General features: G+C 51.9%; 2 protein-coding genes across 2 annotated transcripts in view; both read right to left on the reverse strand.

Annotated features, from left to right (window-relative positions):
- Nucleotides 1-1,248: 1,248 nt before the first annotated feature.
- On the reverse strand, nt 1,249-6,850 carry Tpp1 (tripeptidyl peptidase 1). The gene is made up of 13 exons (XM_075971794.1): nt 6,758-6,850; nt 6,575-6,646; nt 6,173-6,312; nt 4,827-4,977; nt 4,511-4,638; nt 4,203-4,381; nt 3,892-4,090; nt 3,550-3,738; nt 3,245-3,314; nt 2,734-2,854; nt 2,462-2,620; nt 2,184-2,309; nt 1,249-2,010 (listed from the first exon to the last, which is right to left on the reverse strand). The coding sequence occupies exons 1-13, from the start codon at nt 6,838-6,840 to the stop codon at nt 1,870-1,872; spliced, it is 1,758 nt and encodes a 585-aa protein (XP_075827909.1). The 5' UTR covers nt 6,841-6,850; the 3' UTR covers nt 1,249-1,869.
- Nucleotides 6,851-7,540: 690 nt separating this feature from the next.
- The window catches only part of Dchs1 (dachsous cadherin-related 1), a 32,620-nt gene continuing 22,989 nt past the window's right edge, over nt 7,541-17,171 (reverse strand). The window contains exons 10-21 of the mRNA XM_075971793.1: nt 16,221-17,082; nt 15,891-16,130; nt 15,643-15,768; nt 14,977-15,186; nt 12,924-13,802; nt 12,693-12,806; nt 12,329-12,540; nt 12,086-12,240; nt 11,810-11,940; nt 11,443-11,726; nt 10,956-11,094; nt 7,541-10,618 (exon numbers count right to left, since the gene is read on the reverse strand). Of these exons, the coding sequence (XP_075827908.1) occupies nt 8,007-10,618; nt 10,956-11,094; nt 11,443-11,726; nt 11,810-11,940; nt 12,086-12,240; nt 12,329-12,540; nt 12,693-12,806; nt 12,924-13,802; nt 14,977-15,186; nt 15,643-15,768; nt 15,891-16,130; nt 16,221-17,082 (5,964 nt within the window). The 3' untranslated portion in view covers nt 7,541-8,006. The remainder of the gene's footprint in view (nt 10,619-10,955; nt 11,095-11,442; nt 11,727-11,809; nt 11,941-12,085; nt 12,241-12,328; nt 12,541-12,692; nt 12,807-12,923; nt 13,803-14,976; nt 15,187-15,642; nt 15,769-15,890; nt 16,131-16,220; nt 17,083-17,171) is intronic.

A 17,171-nucleotide genomic window follows, 5' to 3' on the forward strand; every position in this document is an offset into this window, starting at 1 on the left:
CCCATGGGTGGGAGGTCAAGGGTGTTGAGGGGCTTTGGGAGTGATTCCCCACCCCAAGTGCTTCTTAAAGTTTAAAGGAAAGCAGTATGGGCTCAAAGTTAATGCGGTTGCAGTGGAGATGAAGAGGTGTGTGTGTGCGCGCGCATTTTTGAGGCAGGGTCTCATTATGTAGCCCTGGCTTGTCTCAATCTCTCTATGTAGACCAGAATGGCCTCAAATTCACAGCGACTTGCCTTCCTCTGCCTCCTGAGTGCTGGAATTAAAGGTGAAATACCAGCTGATAAAGATGTATTTGAAAGGGCAAGTCAGTAGAACTTGTTGGTTAAAGGTAATAAGAAGGTGATAAAAATGAGTTAAGGGCTATAGGTTTTGAAAGAGGCATTGTACTATAGTGGCATTTCACTTGCATTTTAATAAATAAAGCTCACCTGGGGATCAGGAAAGTAAAACAGCCACACTGGCCAGCTTTATAGGCCAGCCAGTAATGACATACACCTTTAATCCCAGTAGCCACAATGACATACACCTTTAATCCCAGTAGCCACAATGACATACACCTTTAATCCCAGTAGCCACAATGACCTGCATCTTTAATCCCAGTAGCCACACTGGTTGCCATAGAAACTGGGTGGTGCACATGACTTTAATCCCAGTGGTGCACACCTTTAATTCAAGAACTAGAGAAGATTATAAAATGGAGGAGAAGCTCTCACACACAGGTTCATTCTGAGATTCCTGGAGGCAGGTTCGTCGTTTTGGACTGAGGTTGAGGTAGGAGCAAAGAACTGGCTGCTTTGCTTTTTGGATCTTCAGATTGAACTCCAATTTCTCTCCCTGAGTTTTTATTAACCGTGCTTCATTGTATCATATACCAAGAGATGAAATAGTTGAGGTTTGGCTAGGAGGAAGATGAAATATTGAGGTATCTTACATTTGAGGTATCAATCACTATGGGTATAGATGTCAGTGATTTGTTTTGAGGGGTGATGAATGACGCTGGAGCAATGAAGAACACCTGAATTCTCGGAGTTAGCCTAAAAGGAGGCAAATTGGTATGCTTAAAGTAGCTATGTGTTGGAAGCTAAGGAAAAAGGAAACTCATGGAAAGAGCAAAAACCCAGGTTCACAGAAGCTAGATGTTTGCGAATATCTAACAGCTGAAATAAAACCAAATGTTGCTTTACTCTAGCCAAGAAGGGGGAAATAAAATGTAAATTTTAAAAAAATGACAAAAAAGTTGAAGCAAAATTTAAACGTGACAGTCATTTGTAATGACCTATTTATTTTGTTGAGAAATTTTGCCAATGAGAACCTATTTAAAACACTTTGAATTTACAAATTTTTAACTTTCTTTAGACTATGCAACTTGTTCTTAAAAGCAAAAACACAAAACAAAGACTGAGAAGTGTATACTGGATAAAATGTCAGGAGACCATTTCACCTCGGTGCAAGGGGAAGAAAGACTAAACAGCGCAAAGGTCTCATCAGAGTGAATGGAGAAGGAAACGTGAAGAGAAATGGAGCATCCAGTCAGTGCAGAGGTGGTAAGCCCGGACAAACCTGATGATATCAGGAATGGGAGGTAACCGCCTCATCCTCCTTTTACATCTCAAGTTGGAAAGAGGAAGAGATGGGGAAAGGGTGAGACGAAATGTGATGGTTAGCATCTTGTTGCGTTAGGAGACCTGAGTTTGATGGAGCACAGTAGGGTTGGGAGTCAATCCTGCTCACAGCGTTTGAGGGTTAGGGAAAAGATGTTTGCGGGAGGCAAGTGTTAAGAGTTTAGCAGGGCTTCCATTGAGGCAGAATAAGGGACTAAGCCTTCTCCTGTAGCACAGGGGGCAATTGTGCTTTCCCAGCAGGAGAGGGTCAAGGGTTGAGTAGAGTCTTCAGTAGGGCTGGGAAGTTGGGTGTTCCCCAACCTGTCACTGGATCCCAGCCAGGACCAGAGCAGAAACCTTGACCTTCCACTTCTTCATTCAGACAGGACTCATGGCAGCCATGGATTACCTGGGAGGAGGTATTGGGCATCAGATCTGGGTCTGCTGGTACCCATCCTCCTAGACTGTATCTCATTTATATTCATATCACAGAGAGAATCCCATATAGTGGAAGTCCCCCACGTTCATGTTAGCCCTTTCCATGTCCTATGACAACATCCATCCCCTTACCCCAGCACTTACATCAAAGAGTCCTGCTCCATGCTGCTGATAGAGCCGGGGATTGAGGAAGCCAAGAGGGGGGCGGCCATTGAGGATTCTGTGCTCATTTATCAAGGATAAAATTCCCCCAAACACTGGAGTAGAGGCCTGCAAGATGGAGATGCAAGAATAGGTCAAGGTTTCAGAGTTACAAGACTTTTGAGGAACCATGCTTGCAAAGATCAGACGTCTCTAAGGAGTCAGGGGTTCTAGGTGCAAGATTTTGTAGGTAGAGGGTTTAGAGCTAAGCTGATTCTCACCGAGGTTCCAGATACCCATGGAATGGGGACCTTGTTGCTGACTACCCAGTAGCCATCAGAAAGTGCAGCAACATCTGGGTAGGCACGGCCACTAGCATTGAAGTAACTAGATGGTGGTAGATGAGAGCTGGACTTCAAGAACCGGGTCACCGCTTCCTCCTGAAGGACATTTATGAGTGTGAGTATTGGCCAGTAGCCTACAGAGCAGGCTGCTGGACTGAGGATTACTCCCCCCACCCATCCTCCACATATCCACATGAACATGCACAAACCTGGTATGAAGGCTGTGGGAAAACATTGCTGAAGCCTCCACCACTGATATAGTCAACTACTTCATTTGTGATGAGGAATGGATTCCTGAACGAGGTGCCGCCTACTGTAGTGACATAGGGGCTAAGGAGAAGACGGTATTCAGACAATGGATGACTCCCAAGATGTGTGGAGGTAGGTGGGTGTGGTCTGGGTCTTACTGGAAAAGGGAGTAATACTGTGCAAACCTGCATACAGGGTTTACTGAGAGCTTGAAAGCTCTCAAGACATGACTTGAGTTGACTTACATAGTTTTTACATGAGAAACAAAACAAAATCCTGTAACTAAAATGCCTAGAGACTAAGAAAGAGAAATATTGGTGGCCATTTTCTGCTCAGGAGTCTAGTAGCCTGGGACATATAGGAAGAAAAAGAGGGGAGAACAGCAATCAAGACAGGTAAAACTGAAGGTTGAGTCATAGCAGCTCCTGGTGGGGGCCAAAGTAACAAGTGCAAGATTTGCAGGGTGCTTACCTAGAAGCAGGGAAGCTAGGACGGAACTTGTGTCTTCCAGAGACAGACCAACATCCAGCTCCAGTGTCACCTGGAAGAGACATTAAATATTCAGATTAGTTAGTGAGAGCTCAGGGTGTAGGCTCATATGCCAGAGAAAAAATGTAGGTGCCACCTCTTACTGCAGGTCAGAGTTTACAGGTCATGTCAGTCCCTGTTAAGGCTCTGAGTTCCTATTATGAGGCCGAAACCAGGCTGAAGTGTCAGCTGGGACAACACATCCAGGTTGGATAGGTGGGAAGTCTGAGTTTAGGGTAGAAGGTTACCTGAGGCAAAAAGTAGGGTGAGACCCCGAGCAGCAGCCTTCATGAACTCAGTGTTGACTCTTTGGATGTAGACGCTGCTGAGGGAGTCTTCATCATCTCCATAACTCACAGTATGTACATGTGGCAAGGTTGACTGATTGCTGAGAAGCAGGAGCCACTGCAAGAAGGGCTCCTGTGCTTCATGCCGGCCTGGATTGTTTTAAAGGAAGGGTATATGAGTGGTCATTGAAGAGGTGCTAGACTCTCCCTTCAGTCCATGGCACCCCCTTGATAAAACAAAGCAGAGATCAACAGCCTACTCCAAACCACTCCCCCTACCCCAACTAATTCTTTTAGCAATACCAGGGCTACTGTAGACCCAAGTGGAGATGTTGGCACCAGCACTCATCAGGTATTCCACATCTAGACTGGCCTCGATCCCAGCTCGGCCTCGCCCCTGTTTTCCAACCACTCTGGCTACTGATGCCTGGTGTGCAAAATCGCTACCGAACAGGCGCATGAACTCAGTCAGATCTGAGTCATGGAAATACTGTTCCAGAAACTGTGGAAACAGTCAAATCAGAGATCATGAATCAGAGAGTGAGGTCCAGGGTAGTAAGGCACTAAAGGTATCTTGAGGAGGTTGTGAGGACGCCAGGGCATCGCATGCTCACCTGGGCACAGGCCTGGCTGTTGTTGGTGGTGCCAGAGCCCACATCTTGTGATGTCAGGTTGTATCGCTGACGGAGCACAGATGGAGTCACTCCCAGGTGCAGACCAACAGTTTCTACCCCCTGTGGCTTTGGACGTTGTGTCAGCGATGATGTAGGGGGAAAACGGTGCAGTCCCCCCACTGTGGAAAGGAGTCAGGCTTATGGAGGGCTTACAGATACTACTACTTCTAGCAACACCCTATGCCTCTTGTGGCATCTACACTTATAGATCTGCCTTCCCCAACCTCCACCAACCCCATTGGGTTTACCAAAGTCCACATGAGGAGCCAAGGCCTGGGGCAGCTGGTAGGGATGTGGGGACCTTACAACTTGGGTCTCCGCAGGTCCCCCCACATAGCGATGAAACTCAGCGCCAGGGAGCAGCAGCTCAGCCTGCCTGGAAGTCAGAAAACAGGAAGCATGGAGGGGAGAAGTGGCCTGAGCCCCTCTTACCAGCCAGTCATCATCTCCTCATGCATTAGCTATTACCCACAGGCTCGCAGCAAGCTCTCAACTTCCTTCTTTGGGAGTATTTTGTCTCCTTGGTAGGACAATTGACTCCATGGGGCAATCATTACTTCTCACCAGACACTCAGCCAGCAAGTCAGAAAGTCCTGTGTGGTCACTGAATGGCAATTCCGGGCTCCAGCTGCCAAGAGCCACTTTTGGACAGTGCGCAGGGTCAGTGGTGATGGCTGGACCAGCTCAGCAACATCCTCTAGGGTTAGGTACTTTCCTGCAGGGATTCAGAAGAGGATCTTGTCTTGATTAGTGACTCTCCTGGGTTGCCAGTTTGGACCTCAATCAGTAGACATCAAGACTTCTCAAGGAGGATTGTGTTGGTGCTAGACATACTGGGAGTCTAAGGGGAGAAAAGGCTGGAGAGACTTGGAATGTCATGGCCAGGAAACACGCACTGCATGCATTGCCGCAGTCACAAAAACGCAAGGAATAAGTTAATAAACTTTAAATGTCCCAGTTTAAGCTTATCTTCAGAAAAATTTTCCAAACTTTTGGAGCCAATTATACAGAGCCATTTAATTTAGCTCAGATCTTCATACTTGTTGATTTTAAACAACATAATGATGAGTCATTCTTTCCTGCATGCAAGGAACTTCTTGGGTGATCTGAGGATGCCCCCTCCCCCACCTCCATCCTACACACACACACACCCTTGCCTCACCATGCAGGACTTTAAGCAGGAGAAGGATCCAATCCAGCCTGACCATCAGAGAGAATGTTCTGGAATAGTGTGGGGAGTGCTCTGGGGAATGGGGTGGAGGAGAGGAAACTGCAAACCAGTTAGGGTGCTGGGCAGTAGTTCAGGAGAGAGAATAAACAACTGAGCTGGTGGCAAGAGTGATGGCCAGGGTGGATTAATCCAAAGGCAACTTAGGAGCTGAAGTAGATCTTCAGTAGTAGAATAGAGGACAGAGGAATAGATATGATGTTTGGGGGAGGACCGTGATTTGATAATCTATTATACATACTAAGTGCTATTTCTCCATTTGGTAGCTGGTAAGTAGAAGTCAAAATTTTACATCTAGAACTGATAAAACATGTGCTCTTAAACACATCTACCCCACCCCTACCCTCATCTTACTGGAGGTTGAACCTAGGGTTTTACATGCTAAGTGAGTACCCCACCAACGAGCTTCTTAAGCCCGCTCCCCCTAAAAAACACTTTAAAAAAATCTTGACAGTCTTGTTACACTGCCCAGGCAGGCCTTGGATTCAAAACCTCATGCCTAGATTTGTTCTTAGCTTTAAGACTGAAGAATTCAGTGGAAGAGTTGGGGTGTGTATGTAAATGAACGTGGCAGTTACTGCCATTTGTCTGCCGCACGAGAAACGTGACCCTACATGACCTGCATCAGCCAGTGCCTGCCTGTTCCTGCCTCCCACTTCCTGCCCCCACTTCTGATAGGCACCGTATTGAGGAGAGCTGGGATCCGACACAGCCTGCACCAGCTCTGAGAGTCTTTCCAGGTTCTGCTGTTTCAGGGCAAAAGTGAGACTCAGCTCTTCTTCAGGGTCCACACGGCCCAGGGACACCCAGCCTGGGGGCAGCCTGCAGGGTCAGGGATACGACTTGGTTAGGCCATGGATGGGAAATCCAGATCATGGAGGGTTTGGGATTAAGAACCAAGACTTTGGGTGAGATCCCAGATGCAGAAAAGCTTCAGAGGAGGTTAAGACAGGAGATTTAGCCTAAGGGTTAGTGGGTAAAGCTAGAGAGTGGGCACTAGGAGCAGCTGTGAGGGCAAGGAGAACTGGACCTAGCCAGTGGCTGCAGAGAAGGGTAAAGTACAGGCGGCACTAAATCCACTCACATCCAGCGCTGGTCCGGCTCAGGGCTGTAAGTGCATTTGCCAGTGATGATGAAAGCAAGGAGACCTAGGAGGCTGCAGGGAGGGCAGGTGGGTTCCATCAGGAGCTGACCACCACTGTATTCCCTTTACATGTAACCCCTCGAATGGAATCCCCTTTAGCTGCCCTCCCCACCAATTTCTCACCAGGCTTGGCGTCCCATTTTGGCTTTCGGCTGCTCTGGAGTCATGTGACAAGTCACATGAGCACTGTCTGTCACCTCCTCCATCTCCTTGCCTAGTAACTAGTGACGTTGCTGACTCCTCCCTCCCAAATGAGCTGTTTTGAATGCTGCGGCTGCTACCAGAATACCTCCTTTAAAGTTCTCTAAGCTCAGGGCTCCTCACCTGATGCTCAAGTCTGTCACTCCAGGGAACACAAAGGACTGGACTGTGAAGGTCCAGAGGTGTGGGCTACTCCTGGCCGTACAATCTTAGCAAACTAAGCTCTTAGAGCCTAGGTTTCTTTATTTAAAATTCAGTGACTGTTGCATAAAAGCAATCTACCTCATACTTGGGAGTGAAAACATACACTGAGATAAACCAAGCAAACCGTGGCTGAGACGGACCTGGCGGGCTCAGTAAAAGTGAGCTCTTATTAATGTGGGTGTTTCATGGTTCCAGGGTGTGTGTACATGCGCAGGGCCGAGGATCTCTTCACTTACCTGCTCTTGTAACCACCCCCATTTTTTTCTAGATCCCCAGGCTTAGAACCCTACACTTCTCTCTATGCAGTCTTTCTTGGAGATCACTACATCTGAGTTCCTGCCCATGTTAGAGCGAAAACTTTGGAGAGACCAGGACTAGGCTCCTGAGCTCGCTGTGCCTGCCCTACTTCAGACATCCACCCCTCTGCGTCTGCCAGGTGTCCACAGTACTGTTCCAGGCGACTTCTGGTTACCCTGACAGAACAGAGCCGGAGGCTGGATACAAACTGCAGTTTATTAAGGCTCCAGAGTGAGAATTGGCACTTGTTCTGGGCAGGGGCAGGGGTGTCAGAGGAACCCAAAGAAGCCGGGCCCTAACAGTTGGACGGACCTTCCCCATCCCCCTACCCCCAATAAATAAAGTCTCAGCTCCACTGCAGGGTGCTGTTGCAGGACAGTAAGTCTTGGCTGAAGAAAACCCAAGGCTGTTGCCTCGTTCTTATGTCTCCCCACGCTGGATCTGGTCACAGGTCAATGACAAGTAGACCCTCTGTGGTCCTAACGCTGAGGAGACTGGGGTGAAATGTGGGACCTGTCCCAACTGTAAGAGTTTGGGGTGGAGAGCTGGGGACTGGTGGTGGCCTCCCCATGGCCAGTCATGGTCCGAGGCTGCCCAGGGCAGGCTGAGAATGGGGCCTGCTTTGGGGACACTGTACGTATCCCAGGTCGGGGCCCGGTTAGGGCCACTGCTAGATGCGCAGCTCTGTGTCATCAGGTGGCTCCAGGCCAGACTCTGTGCTGAGTGCTGAAGCCGAGGGGCCCTGGGCTACCCCGAATGGCGAGACAACAGGGGAGCGAGCAGCCAAAGGAGACAGTGAGGGTGAGAAGCTGGGAGACATGGCGGCTGAGGACAGGGAGCCTTCATGGCTGATGGGGGAGCGGTGAGAGGCTGGTGGGAAGATGGCCCGGGCTGCAGCTGTGTTTGCAGGTTTCGGGGGAACAGACTTGGCTCCTGGGTGGGCCACAGCAGTGATGAGGGGTGGCGGGTCAATACGGGGAGCAGGAGGACATGGCCGAGCTTCATCCTTGAGCCGAGCTATCTCTGTGAAGACACTGGCCAGAGGCTGGAACTGAGGGCACCAGCTCAGCAGGTAGTCCCAGTTATAGCTGCCACGGAGCTCTTCCTCACCAGCCACGATGGCTGTCAGTGCACCAGCTACACATGGCTTTCCATCTGCTGGAAAGCCATAGTCCCCAGTGGGTGCAGGGCTCAGGCCACAGCCCCCTAGGAAGGCTGTGGCCGTGGCTGGAGGCCCCTCCTCTCGGTACAGAGTGGCTCCTGCACCTGGCAGCAGCAGCCCTGCCTTTCGGCCCTTGTACCAGGTGTCAGGTGCAGGAGGCTCACAGGACGTGTCACTTAGTCCATCTGCATCCTGCTGGATGCCTGAGTCAGGGCCTCGGGCAGCCAGGGAGGAGGCAACGCTGGCCACACGGGGAAACTCATTGATCATGCGGATCTCGTCATCCTCCGCAGCCTCTGCTGAGCCTCGGCCACTCGAATGTGAAGGGTCCAGGGATCCACCACGAGGGTAGGGTCCTCCAGCTCCTGGCCCACCATAGCTAGGGAGAGTCTGATGATACAGATGTTCAGAGGGTGGTGGACTTGGGGGTTCCCGGCCCAGCTTCTGTAAAGAGCTACTGGCTATGGGTGCTGCTTGTGACATTGGGCCAGGGGCTGCCTCAGCCTTGCGGTTCCGTGCTCGAACAAGTCCCAGAACCAGAGCAGCCAGAGCAAGCACCACCACAACTCCCAGAGAGGCTGCCACAGCACCTACCAATAGCAAGTTGAGGTCAGGTGCCAGGCCCAGAGCAGTGTGGGTAATATCCACAGTCACAGGTACTGTGGCACTCCGGGATCCAGGCAGAGGCCCTCTTGCTACCACCTCCAGCCTTAACTCCCGAGGTGCTTCACGTCGGGTCCGGCCCCCACCCCCAGAGGTGGTTGTTCCACTTCCTGGTGCCCGACTGTCCACTCGCAGGTACAAAGCACCTGTCGTCTGGTTGATACCAAAGTAAGGGGAAGAGGTAGCCAGTGAATAGAGCACAAGGCCATCAGCACCCCCATCCTCATCTGTGGCCTGCACATGGCCCAGGCTATGGCCACGCTGGGCACCTTCTGGCACTTGGAAGTGGAAAGCTGGAGCCAGGAATACAGGGTCATATTCATCTTCTCCAGTAACCAGCACCGACACAGTGACAGAGGCTGAGAGATTCCCAGCATCAACAGCACCCACTAGCAGACGAAAGCTTCCTGTGTGCTCATAGTCAAAGGGCACCCGTGCCCGCAATTCCCCTGTTGAGCTGTTTAGTGAAAATGCCTCACGACCCTCAGGCCCTGGCACTGCCTGTAATAGGCTGTACTGAAGTCTACCGAAAGTCCCAGCATCCCCGTCAATTGCATGTAGTGTGGTCACAAGGGTACCCGGAGGCTGGTTCTCAGCAAGGCTAGTACTGAGCAAGTTCAATGGGAAGGCTGGACCATGGTCATTCACATCCTGGACCTCAACTGTTACGGGTACCAAAGCAAAGTGTGTCCCAGCAGGATCAGCTGCCTGCACCACGAGCTGGTGTCGAGCCTGGGTTTCACAGTCCAGAGGGCGGGCCAGTCGCAGAGCACCTGAGTTCTCATCCAGCTCAAAGAGCCCCAGAGGGTCACCTGAGCTGAGGGTGAAACGCACAAGGCCATGAGGTCCAGGGTCAGCATCGGAGGCCTCCACATGCAATAACTCAGCTCCAACAGGCATGTCCTCGGCTACTGTCACACGGTAGGATGCTCGGGTAAAGACAGGTGGGTTGTCATTGACATCCAGTACAGTGACAGTCACTGGCACAGTGGAACTGCGGGATGGCTGTCCGCGATCAGCTGCAGCCACAGTCAGATTGTACTGTGCCAGGCTTTCAAAGTCTAGAGGCTCAAGCAACACTAGGCAGCCCAATGCCTGGGGACCTGGTCCAACACCCTCCCCCACCTCAGGCAGTCGGGGTTCCAGCTGGAAGACTCGGCCCCGATTCCCACTGATGATTCTGTAGTCCACAGTGGCGTGGGTGCGGCTCCCATCAGCATCTGTGGCCTCCAGGGTGAGCAGGGTAGAACCAGGAGGCAAATCTTCAGACACGGCAACACGGTAGTGTGGCAGCGTGAAGCTAGGGTCATGATCGTTCTGGTCCTGCAGCTGCACGTGCACTGTGGCCCGTGCTGCCCGGCCTGGAGCCCCATGGTCTCGTGCTTCCAGAACCACGTCCACCATTCCTGGCCCCTCCTGGCCCAAGGCCACTGCTCCTACTGTCGTGAACAGAGTTCCTGGGACGAGAAGGGTAGGGAAAGAAACAGGCATTCAGTGACGTCACTGTGTCAACAAGGGCATCTCCACAGTCTAGGCATGGCTTTGGGAGTCAGCCTCCTAGGAACAGCCCATGTGCTGGGACAGTGTGCAGTGTCTTCAGGTATTCAAAGGTCAGGAGACAGCTTCCAGACATACAGCCAGGAGGGACCTTTATTAAAGATGGGGGCAGGGGATGTCCGCTCTCGGTCACAGATTCAAGAGTCAAGATATGATGAAGTAGCAAATTTTAGGACTGAGTGGCCAATAACCCAATAGGGTCAATGATAAAGGGATCGGATTCTGGAGAAGACGTACCATTGTTGGGGTCGACATGGAAGCCCTCAGCAGGGGAAGCCAGATGATAGGAAATGTGACCATTGGCACCAGAGTCTCTGTCCGTGGCAGAGACGGAGAGAATGGCACTACCTGGCGGGGTATGCTCCAACATTATCACCTGAGGAGTAACAGAAAGTATTCGAGGCCAAGTTTCCCAGATACCCTGCTTTCCCCCTTAGCCTGTGAGCGGGAGGCTGACCCCATAAACTGTACTTGGTGTCCAGATTAGAACCACACTCCCTGGCACCGGAATAAGAACTGCTCACCCTTTCCCTTCTCACCACAGAATGCAGAACTTGGATGCAGTCCACAGAACTTGAAAAGCTGGCATTAAACAAGACACTCCCCACACACTCCCACATCAACCCCGACACCCAGCCCAGTCAGCCACTTCTACCTCTGTTATGGTGCTCCAATAGGAACAGGCCCAGGCCCAGGTATGGGGACATCCAGAAAGAGCTGGTACCTGGTAGAGGCTCTGGGAGAAGGTAGGTGCGTTGTCATTGACGTCCTCCACAAGCACTGTGAGGTTGGCACGGCCCTCATGAGGTCCATCGTGTGCCAGCAGCTGTAGGTGGTAGTGATCACATTGCTCAAAGTCCAGGGGGCCCGTGAGGGAGACACGTCCTCCATAGCGGCCGATGCTGAAGGGCTCCCGAGGCCCAGATGGGCTCAGCACATACCATAGGACTGGTCCAGAGTCCACATCATTCCCAGTTACCTGTGCGATCTCTGAACCCAACAGTGCATCTGCAAAACATGAGGAAAAGGTGACTGTAGAGTTCTTCTCACCATGGGAGCCCTTGACACCTCTTGTTTTACTTGACCCTCACCTTCTGACACTCGGAGCTCCCAGGGCTGGGGGATGGTAGGGCGGTTGTCATTGGTATCGATGACCATCACTGTCAAAGTAGCTGAGCCCACCAGGGCTGGGCTTCCTCTATCTGTGGCCATCAGTACCAGCCTAGATACAGAGTATAGTCAGGGAGCAAGGCCTAGAGATAGGAATGAACCCCGGGAAGGGCAAGGGGGTGTGACCTAGAAAGTGAGAGAAATGCAAGACAGGGCTTGAATCCACAGACTCAATCCATACAGGTGCTAGGTCTCACCGTGTTTCAGCCCAGATTTCCCGGTCCAGGATAGCCGTGGTAGTGATAGTGCCTGTAGCTGGGTCTACATGGAATAAGCCCCGTGCCGGCTGGGATGCAGCCAGGCTGTAGGAGATCTGTCCTCCAGAACCTTGATCTAGGTCATCTGCTTCCACCTAGTAAGTGTAAGAGATTGCTGACACTGGCTGGGCCACAAACAAGTCTGACCAGCCCTGTCCCTTATCTTCCCATCACACCGCACACCTGCAGCAGGGGACCCTCCAAGGGCCGGGACTCTGGCAGGAAAGCCACATAGTGAGGCCGCAGGAAACGGGGAGCGTTGTCATTGGCATCTTGAAGGGTCAGGGTCAGCACTGAGAAGGCAAAGGCTCCTCCGCTCTCTGCTTGGAGCACCAGTCGTAGTCGTGGGCTTGTCTCAAAGTCAAGCCCCTCTGCTGAGTGGACTGTGATGGCTCCTATGGAAGATAGGCTGCGTCAGCCATAGTGCCTTTCCTTGCTCTGGAGCCTCCCTCTCTGAGGGCAACTCCTCCTCCCACCAAAACCCCTTCTGGCCTTAAGAGCCTACTCCTCCAGTAGCCTTCCTCCTGTAAGACTTCCAGCTCCTTACCCGTGCTAGGATGAATGGAGAATATCCCTTTCTCATTCCCACTGAGAATGCTATAAGTGATTGGTCCATTTGAGCCCCCTGAATGGACAGCCTTCAGGGAGATGACGGGAGTTCCTGTAGGGAAAACAAGAGAGGAAACATGGTATTCATTGGACTGTGGTCACTACATGTCAGTGACTAACCCCAGTCCTTTCAGGGATTCAAATCTGTGACAGGTAACTGGGGACCCACCTGGGGGTGCATTTTCACGGAGTACAGCCTCATTACTAGCTCGGGGAAAGCGGGGTCCACGCTCAGACTCTCCCTGTATTCCAACAATGACCACACCAGTGGCAGAGCGAGCTGGTCGGCCAAGGTCAGTAGCCACGATGAAGAGCACACGATCCCGAGGTCCCAGAGCTACAGGGGAGCGAGCCACACGGATTTCACCAGTGTAAGAGTCCACAGTGGTACCGGGTGGTGGTGTGCCTGCCAGCCGGTATAGAATAGAGGCATTGGCACCAGCATCACGATCTTCAGCTCGAAGTGTGGCCAGAGCCAGGGTTGGTGTATTGAGGCTAGGACCTGGGCGGGGTAGGCGGAGGCGCAGAGGACTGGTGGGGAAAGTAGGTGCGTGATCATTGACATCACGCACTGTGACGGTGATTGGTACTGTGGTGCTTAGGGGCCCAGCAGCTGCACCGTCCACTGCAGTCACAGAAAAGGCATAGCTGGCACAGTGTTCTCTGTCCAAGGCAGTAGCTGTACGCAGCTCTCCAGAGGTGGGCTCCAGCAGGAAGGCCCCTGCTGTACCTGCACCCAGGTAGTACATCACACGGCCATTATCTCTGTCATCGGGGTCGTGAGCCTGTAGCTGCAGCAGTAGGGTCCCTGCAGGTGCATCCTCAGGTACCTCCACAGAATAAGCAGGCACAGGAAAGGCTGGGGCATGGTCGTTGGCATCCAGCACTGTCACTGTCACAAGCAAGGTGGCACTGAGGGCTGGCTGGCCTCCATCCCTGGCCTCTATCTGCAGCTGGAATGTAGGTTCTACCTCCCGGTCTAGTGGCCTCATGGTGCCAAACTCCCCAGAAGTGAGATCTAGGGCAAAGGCTCCTGAAGGGTCGCCATCTGCAGAGAAGATGCGCACATGTTAGCCCCATGGGTAGGGGCAACTTCTAGGTAACAACAGGAATACAAGCAGTAGAAGGGAGCCGGGAGAAAGGCAAAGAAACACCAAGGGCAAAGAAGAACACTATAGCCCGGTGGTGGTGGCGCACGCCTTTAATGCCAGCATTTGGGAGGCAGAAGCAGGCGGATCTCTGTGAGTTTGAGGCCAGCCTGGTCTACAAGAGCTAGTTTCAGGACAGGCTCCCAAAGCTACAGAGAAACCCTGTCTTGAAAAACCACACACACACACACACACACGAAGAACACTATAAAGAATAGAGTGTGGTCCTGGGACTCCTGAGTCCCCAGAGATTCTTTCAATATATGTATAAAATCAAAGTACTTTACGAAAACATTTTATGTCTTTTCATTCTCATTATCTCACAAATGGAAAGTGGGGTTTGAGGGATGCTGTATGACATTATCTTTTGATTAATAGAACATGCATTTGTGTACTGTATTTTCCAGAATATTCTAGGTTTAAAAAAAGATGTATTTTCGAGGTTCAATTTGTCCTGGTGACCTTTAGTTACATTTAAGATTACTGCAACCTCAATACTATTCAACGATGTTTGAAATCCCAACATTTTCTTATGCCTATGCAGAAATAGCAAACAGTATCCTTAATTGTTCATTCCTCTATGATATCTAATCCTTTTGTGTTTTAATATGAAGCACAGCAAATACTTGTTTTTAACATGCTACCTATGAACCCTTTGGGGTTCTGAAAACTAAACAGTATAGCTGGCTTCCTAGTATAATCCCAACTGCTCTGGAGCCTGAAATTGGACAGTCATGAATACAAGACCAGCCTGGGCAACATAGTTGAAGATCCTATCACACGGAACAAAGTTTTAAGAGCCCCTGAGACCAAAACAGTTTGAGAACAACTGACTTTGTGCGACAAGAAAAGAAAAAGATAAAGAAAATAGGGGTAGAGAAAGATAAAGAACTGGAGATGCTCTAGAGGTAACTTGAATTCACCGAGCGTCATGAAAAAACAAGAGCGTCAGGAAAAAATAAGACACAAGAAGGGAAAAGAGACACCGAAGCATTGGCACAAACTGACAAGGGCCAAGAAGCATCAAGAACCGGGCAAGCAGGTGCTGGCCGTGTGGCACCGGACGCCCCTCACCCAGGATGCGGTACTGTAGCCGTCCATTGAGCCCCCTGTCTGGATCAGAGGCGCGCAGGGTGGTAAGGGTTTGGGGGTCCTGGCCCTCGGGCACTTCCAGGGAGAGATGGGTGTTCCCAAAGGTTGGAGTATGGTCATTCTCATCTTCCACAGTCACTCGAACTATGGCATGAGTTAACAGGGGTGGCAAGCCTCTGTCCCGGGCATATACTGCGGAGAAACAAAATCAATAAGGTTTACCCTACCTCATGCTATGGAGAAACACACACACACACACACACACACACACACACACACACACACATGTTCACCAGGTCCACATATACAGCAGAAAATGTCTATTTCACAGTACACATATGTGCACACATGTGGGCACACACATGGGCATACATGACATATGTCAGAAAACTCCCCTTTCCTTTCTGCATCCCATGCTGTTTACATGCAACTAGCGTCAGTTAGTGGTGATGTGACAGAAACAGCAATTAGGCATCAAAGCCTGAACTCAACTCTCAGCACAAGCACTTCCAACCCATTAGCTTAAGCAAGTCACCTAACCTCTCTGCTAATGTCAATACTCTCCTCTATTAAGTGGCTGTAGTATGACCAAAGGAGGCGTAAAAGGCTTGGTGGTGACAGTAAGCACTGCAAAGTTAATCAGTATACCTGTCAAGTTGATCTCCTCCTGCTCCTCCCGATCCAGGGCCCTCAGAGTCGTGAGAACTCCAGTGTTTGGGTCCAGAGAGAAGCTCTTGCCAGAGACACCCCCATAAGTCACTTGCCCATTGGCCCCTAAGGAGAGGCAGCATGGAGGATGAGCAAACGGTAAGTGTATCTTTTATTTCCCTGCTCCATCCCTTTATCAATTCACTCCCAACTCGGTCCCTCCCATAATTCATTCCCACAGGTCTTACCAAGATCGGGGTCCGTTGCCTTCAGAGTAAGCAGAGACGTGCCAGGTGGACTGTTTTCACGAAGAAGGACGCTGTATTCTTGTTGAGGGAAAGCGGGCGCCTCGTCGTTGATGTCAACAACACTGACAGTCAGGAGTTGAGTGGATGAACGTGGCGGGGAACCATGGTCCAAGGCCACTACTGTCAGTACGTGCTCAGCTCGCTGTTCACGGTCCAGAGGCCGCACCACGGACAGGGCTCCTAGGCCACAGTAAAGTGGTCGGTAGCCAATTTTAGCATTCCTTGTACTTCACCACCCTTCATGCCTCCCATCCGGGGTCCAACTCTCACCAGTGGTAGCGTGTAGCTGGAAGTGGCCATCCCCTCCAGCCGCAAGGCGATAAGACACGCGGGCAGCCTCCCCCAGGTCTGGATCTCGAGCTACCACGTGCAGCGCCGCGGGCCCGGGGGGCTGATCCTCCGGGAGGCGCACCCGTGACGGGGAAGCAAAGACCGGGGCGTTGTCGTTTTCATCCGTGACAAAGACGCGTGCCGAAACGCGCGCTGCCCGGCGACGGCTGGCATTAGTTGGCCGGTCGGTGGCTTCCACGAGCAGCAGCAGCGCGGGTGTGGTCTCGCGATCCAGGCCGCGCGGAGCGCTAAGCGCTCCAGTGCGCGCATCCAAGCGCAGGGCGGGCACCGGGGGTTCCTGCCGCAGCAGGCGGTATCGCACGTCGCTGTTGGGACCTGGGCCATCCGCGTCCGATGCACGGAAAGTGTACAGCGTGGCGCCGGGCTCAGGGTTCTCAGGTAGCGCCAGCGCCAGGGGGTCTCGCGCGAAAGTGGGAGCGTGCTCGTTCTCGTCTTGCACGCGCACTTGCACTCTCAACAGCCGCGCGCCTGCGCCTCCCGGCCCCTCGGCGCGCACCGTGAGTGCGCGCCAGGCCGGCCCGGCCTCGAAATCCAAGGAACGCGCCAGGTATAGGCGACCTGAGACCGAGTCCAGGGCGAAGGTGCCTTCGGGGTCGGCGCCACTCACCAGAGTGTAGGTGAGTGCGCCCACACTGGTTGGTTCCTGTGGAGCCACCGAACCCAACAGGGATCCAGGTCGAAGTCCTTCAGCTGCTGTCACCGTCAAGACTACAGGCACCGTTGCCACCGGGTCAGGTTCTGTGAAATCCGGTGACTCCACCGTGCGGGTGGAGGGAAGCACCTATTGCGCACCAGAGCGGGAGGGAAAACTGAATCAGGAGGATCTTGGGAAGTAGGGAAGGTTAGTCAGACTGGACTGACAAAGAGTCC

This window comes from Microtus pennsylvanicus, chromosome 5 (assembly GCF_037038515.1).
Source record: "Microtus pennsylvanicus isolate mMicPen1 chromosome 5, mMicPen1.hap1, whole genome shotgun sequence".
Taxonomy (NCBI): domain Eukaryota; kingdom Metazoa; phylum Chordata; class Mammalia; order Rodentia; family Cricetidae; genus Microtus; species Microtus pennsylvanicus.

Bases quoted from the DNA above. Each gene is read 5' to 3' on its own strand.
- Tpp1 (XM_075971794.1), bottom strand. From the start codon at position 6,840: ATGGAGGAGGTGACAGACAGTGCTCATGTGACTTGTCACATGACTCCA. The intron at 6,647-6,757 runs GTGAGAAATTGG...CCCTCCCTGCAG, and splicing joins AAAATGGGACGCCAAGCCTG to CCTCCTAGGTCTCCTTGCTT. The intron at 3,315-3,549 runs GTAACCTTCTAC...TGTCTCTTCCAG, and splicing joins CACCCTACTTTTTGCCTCAG to GTGACACTGGAGCTGGATGT.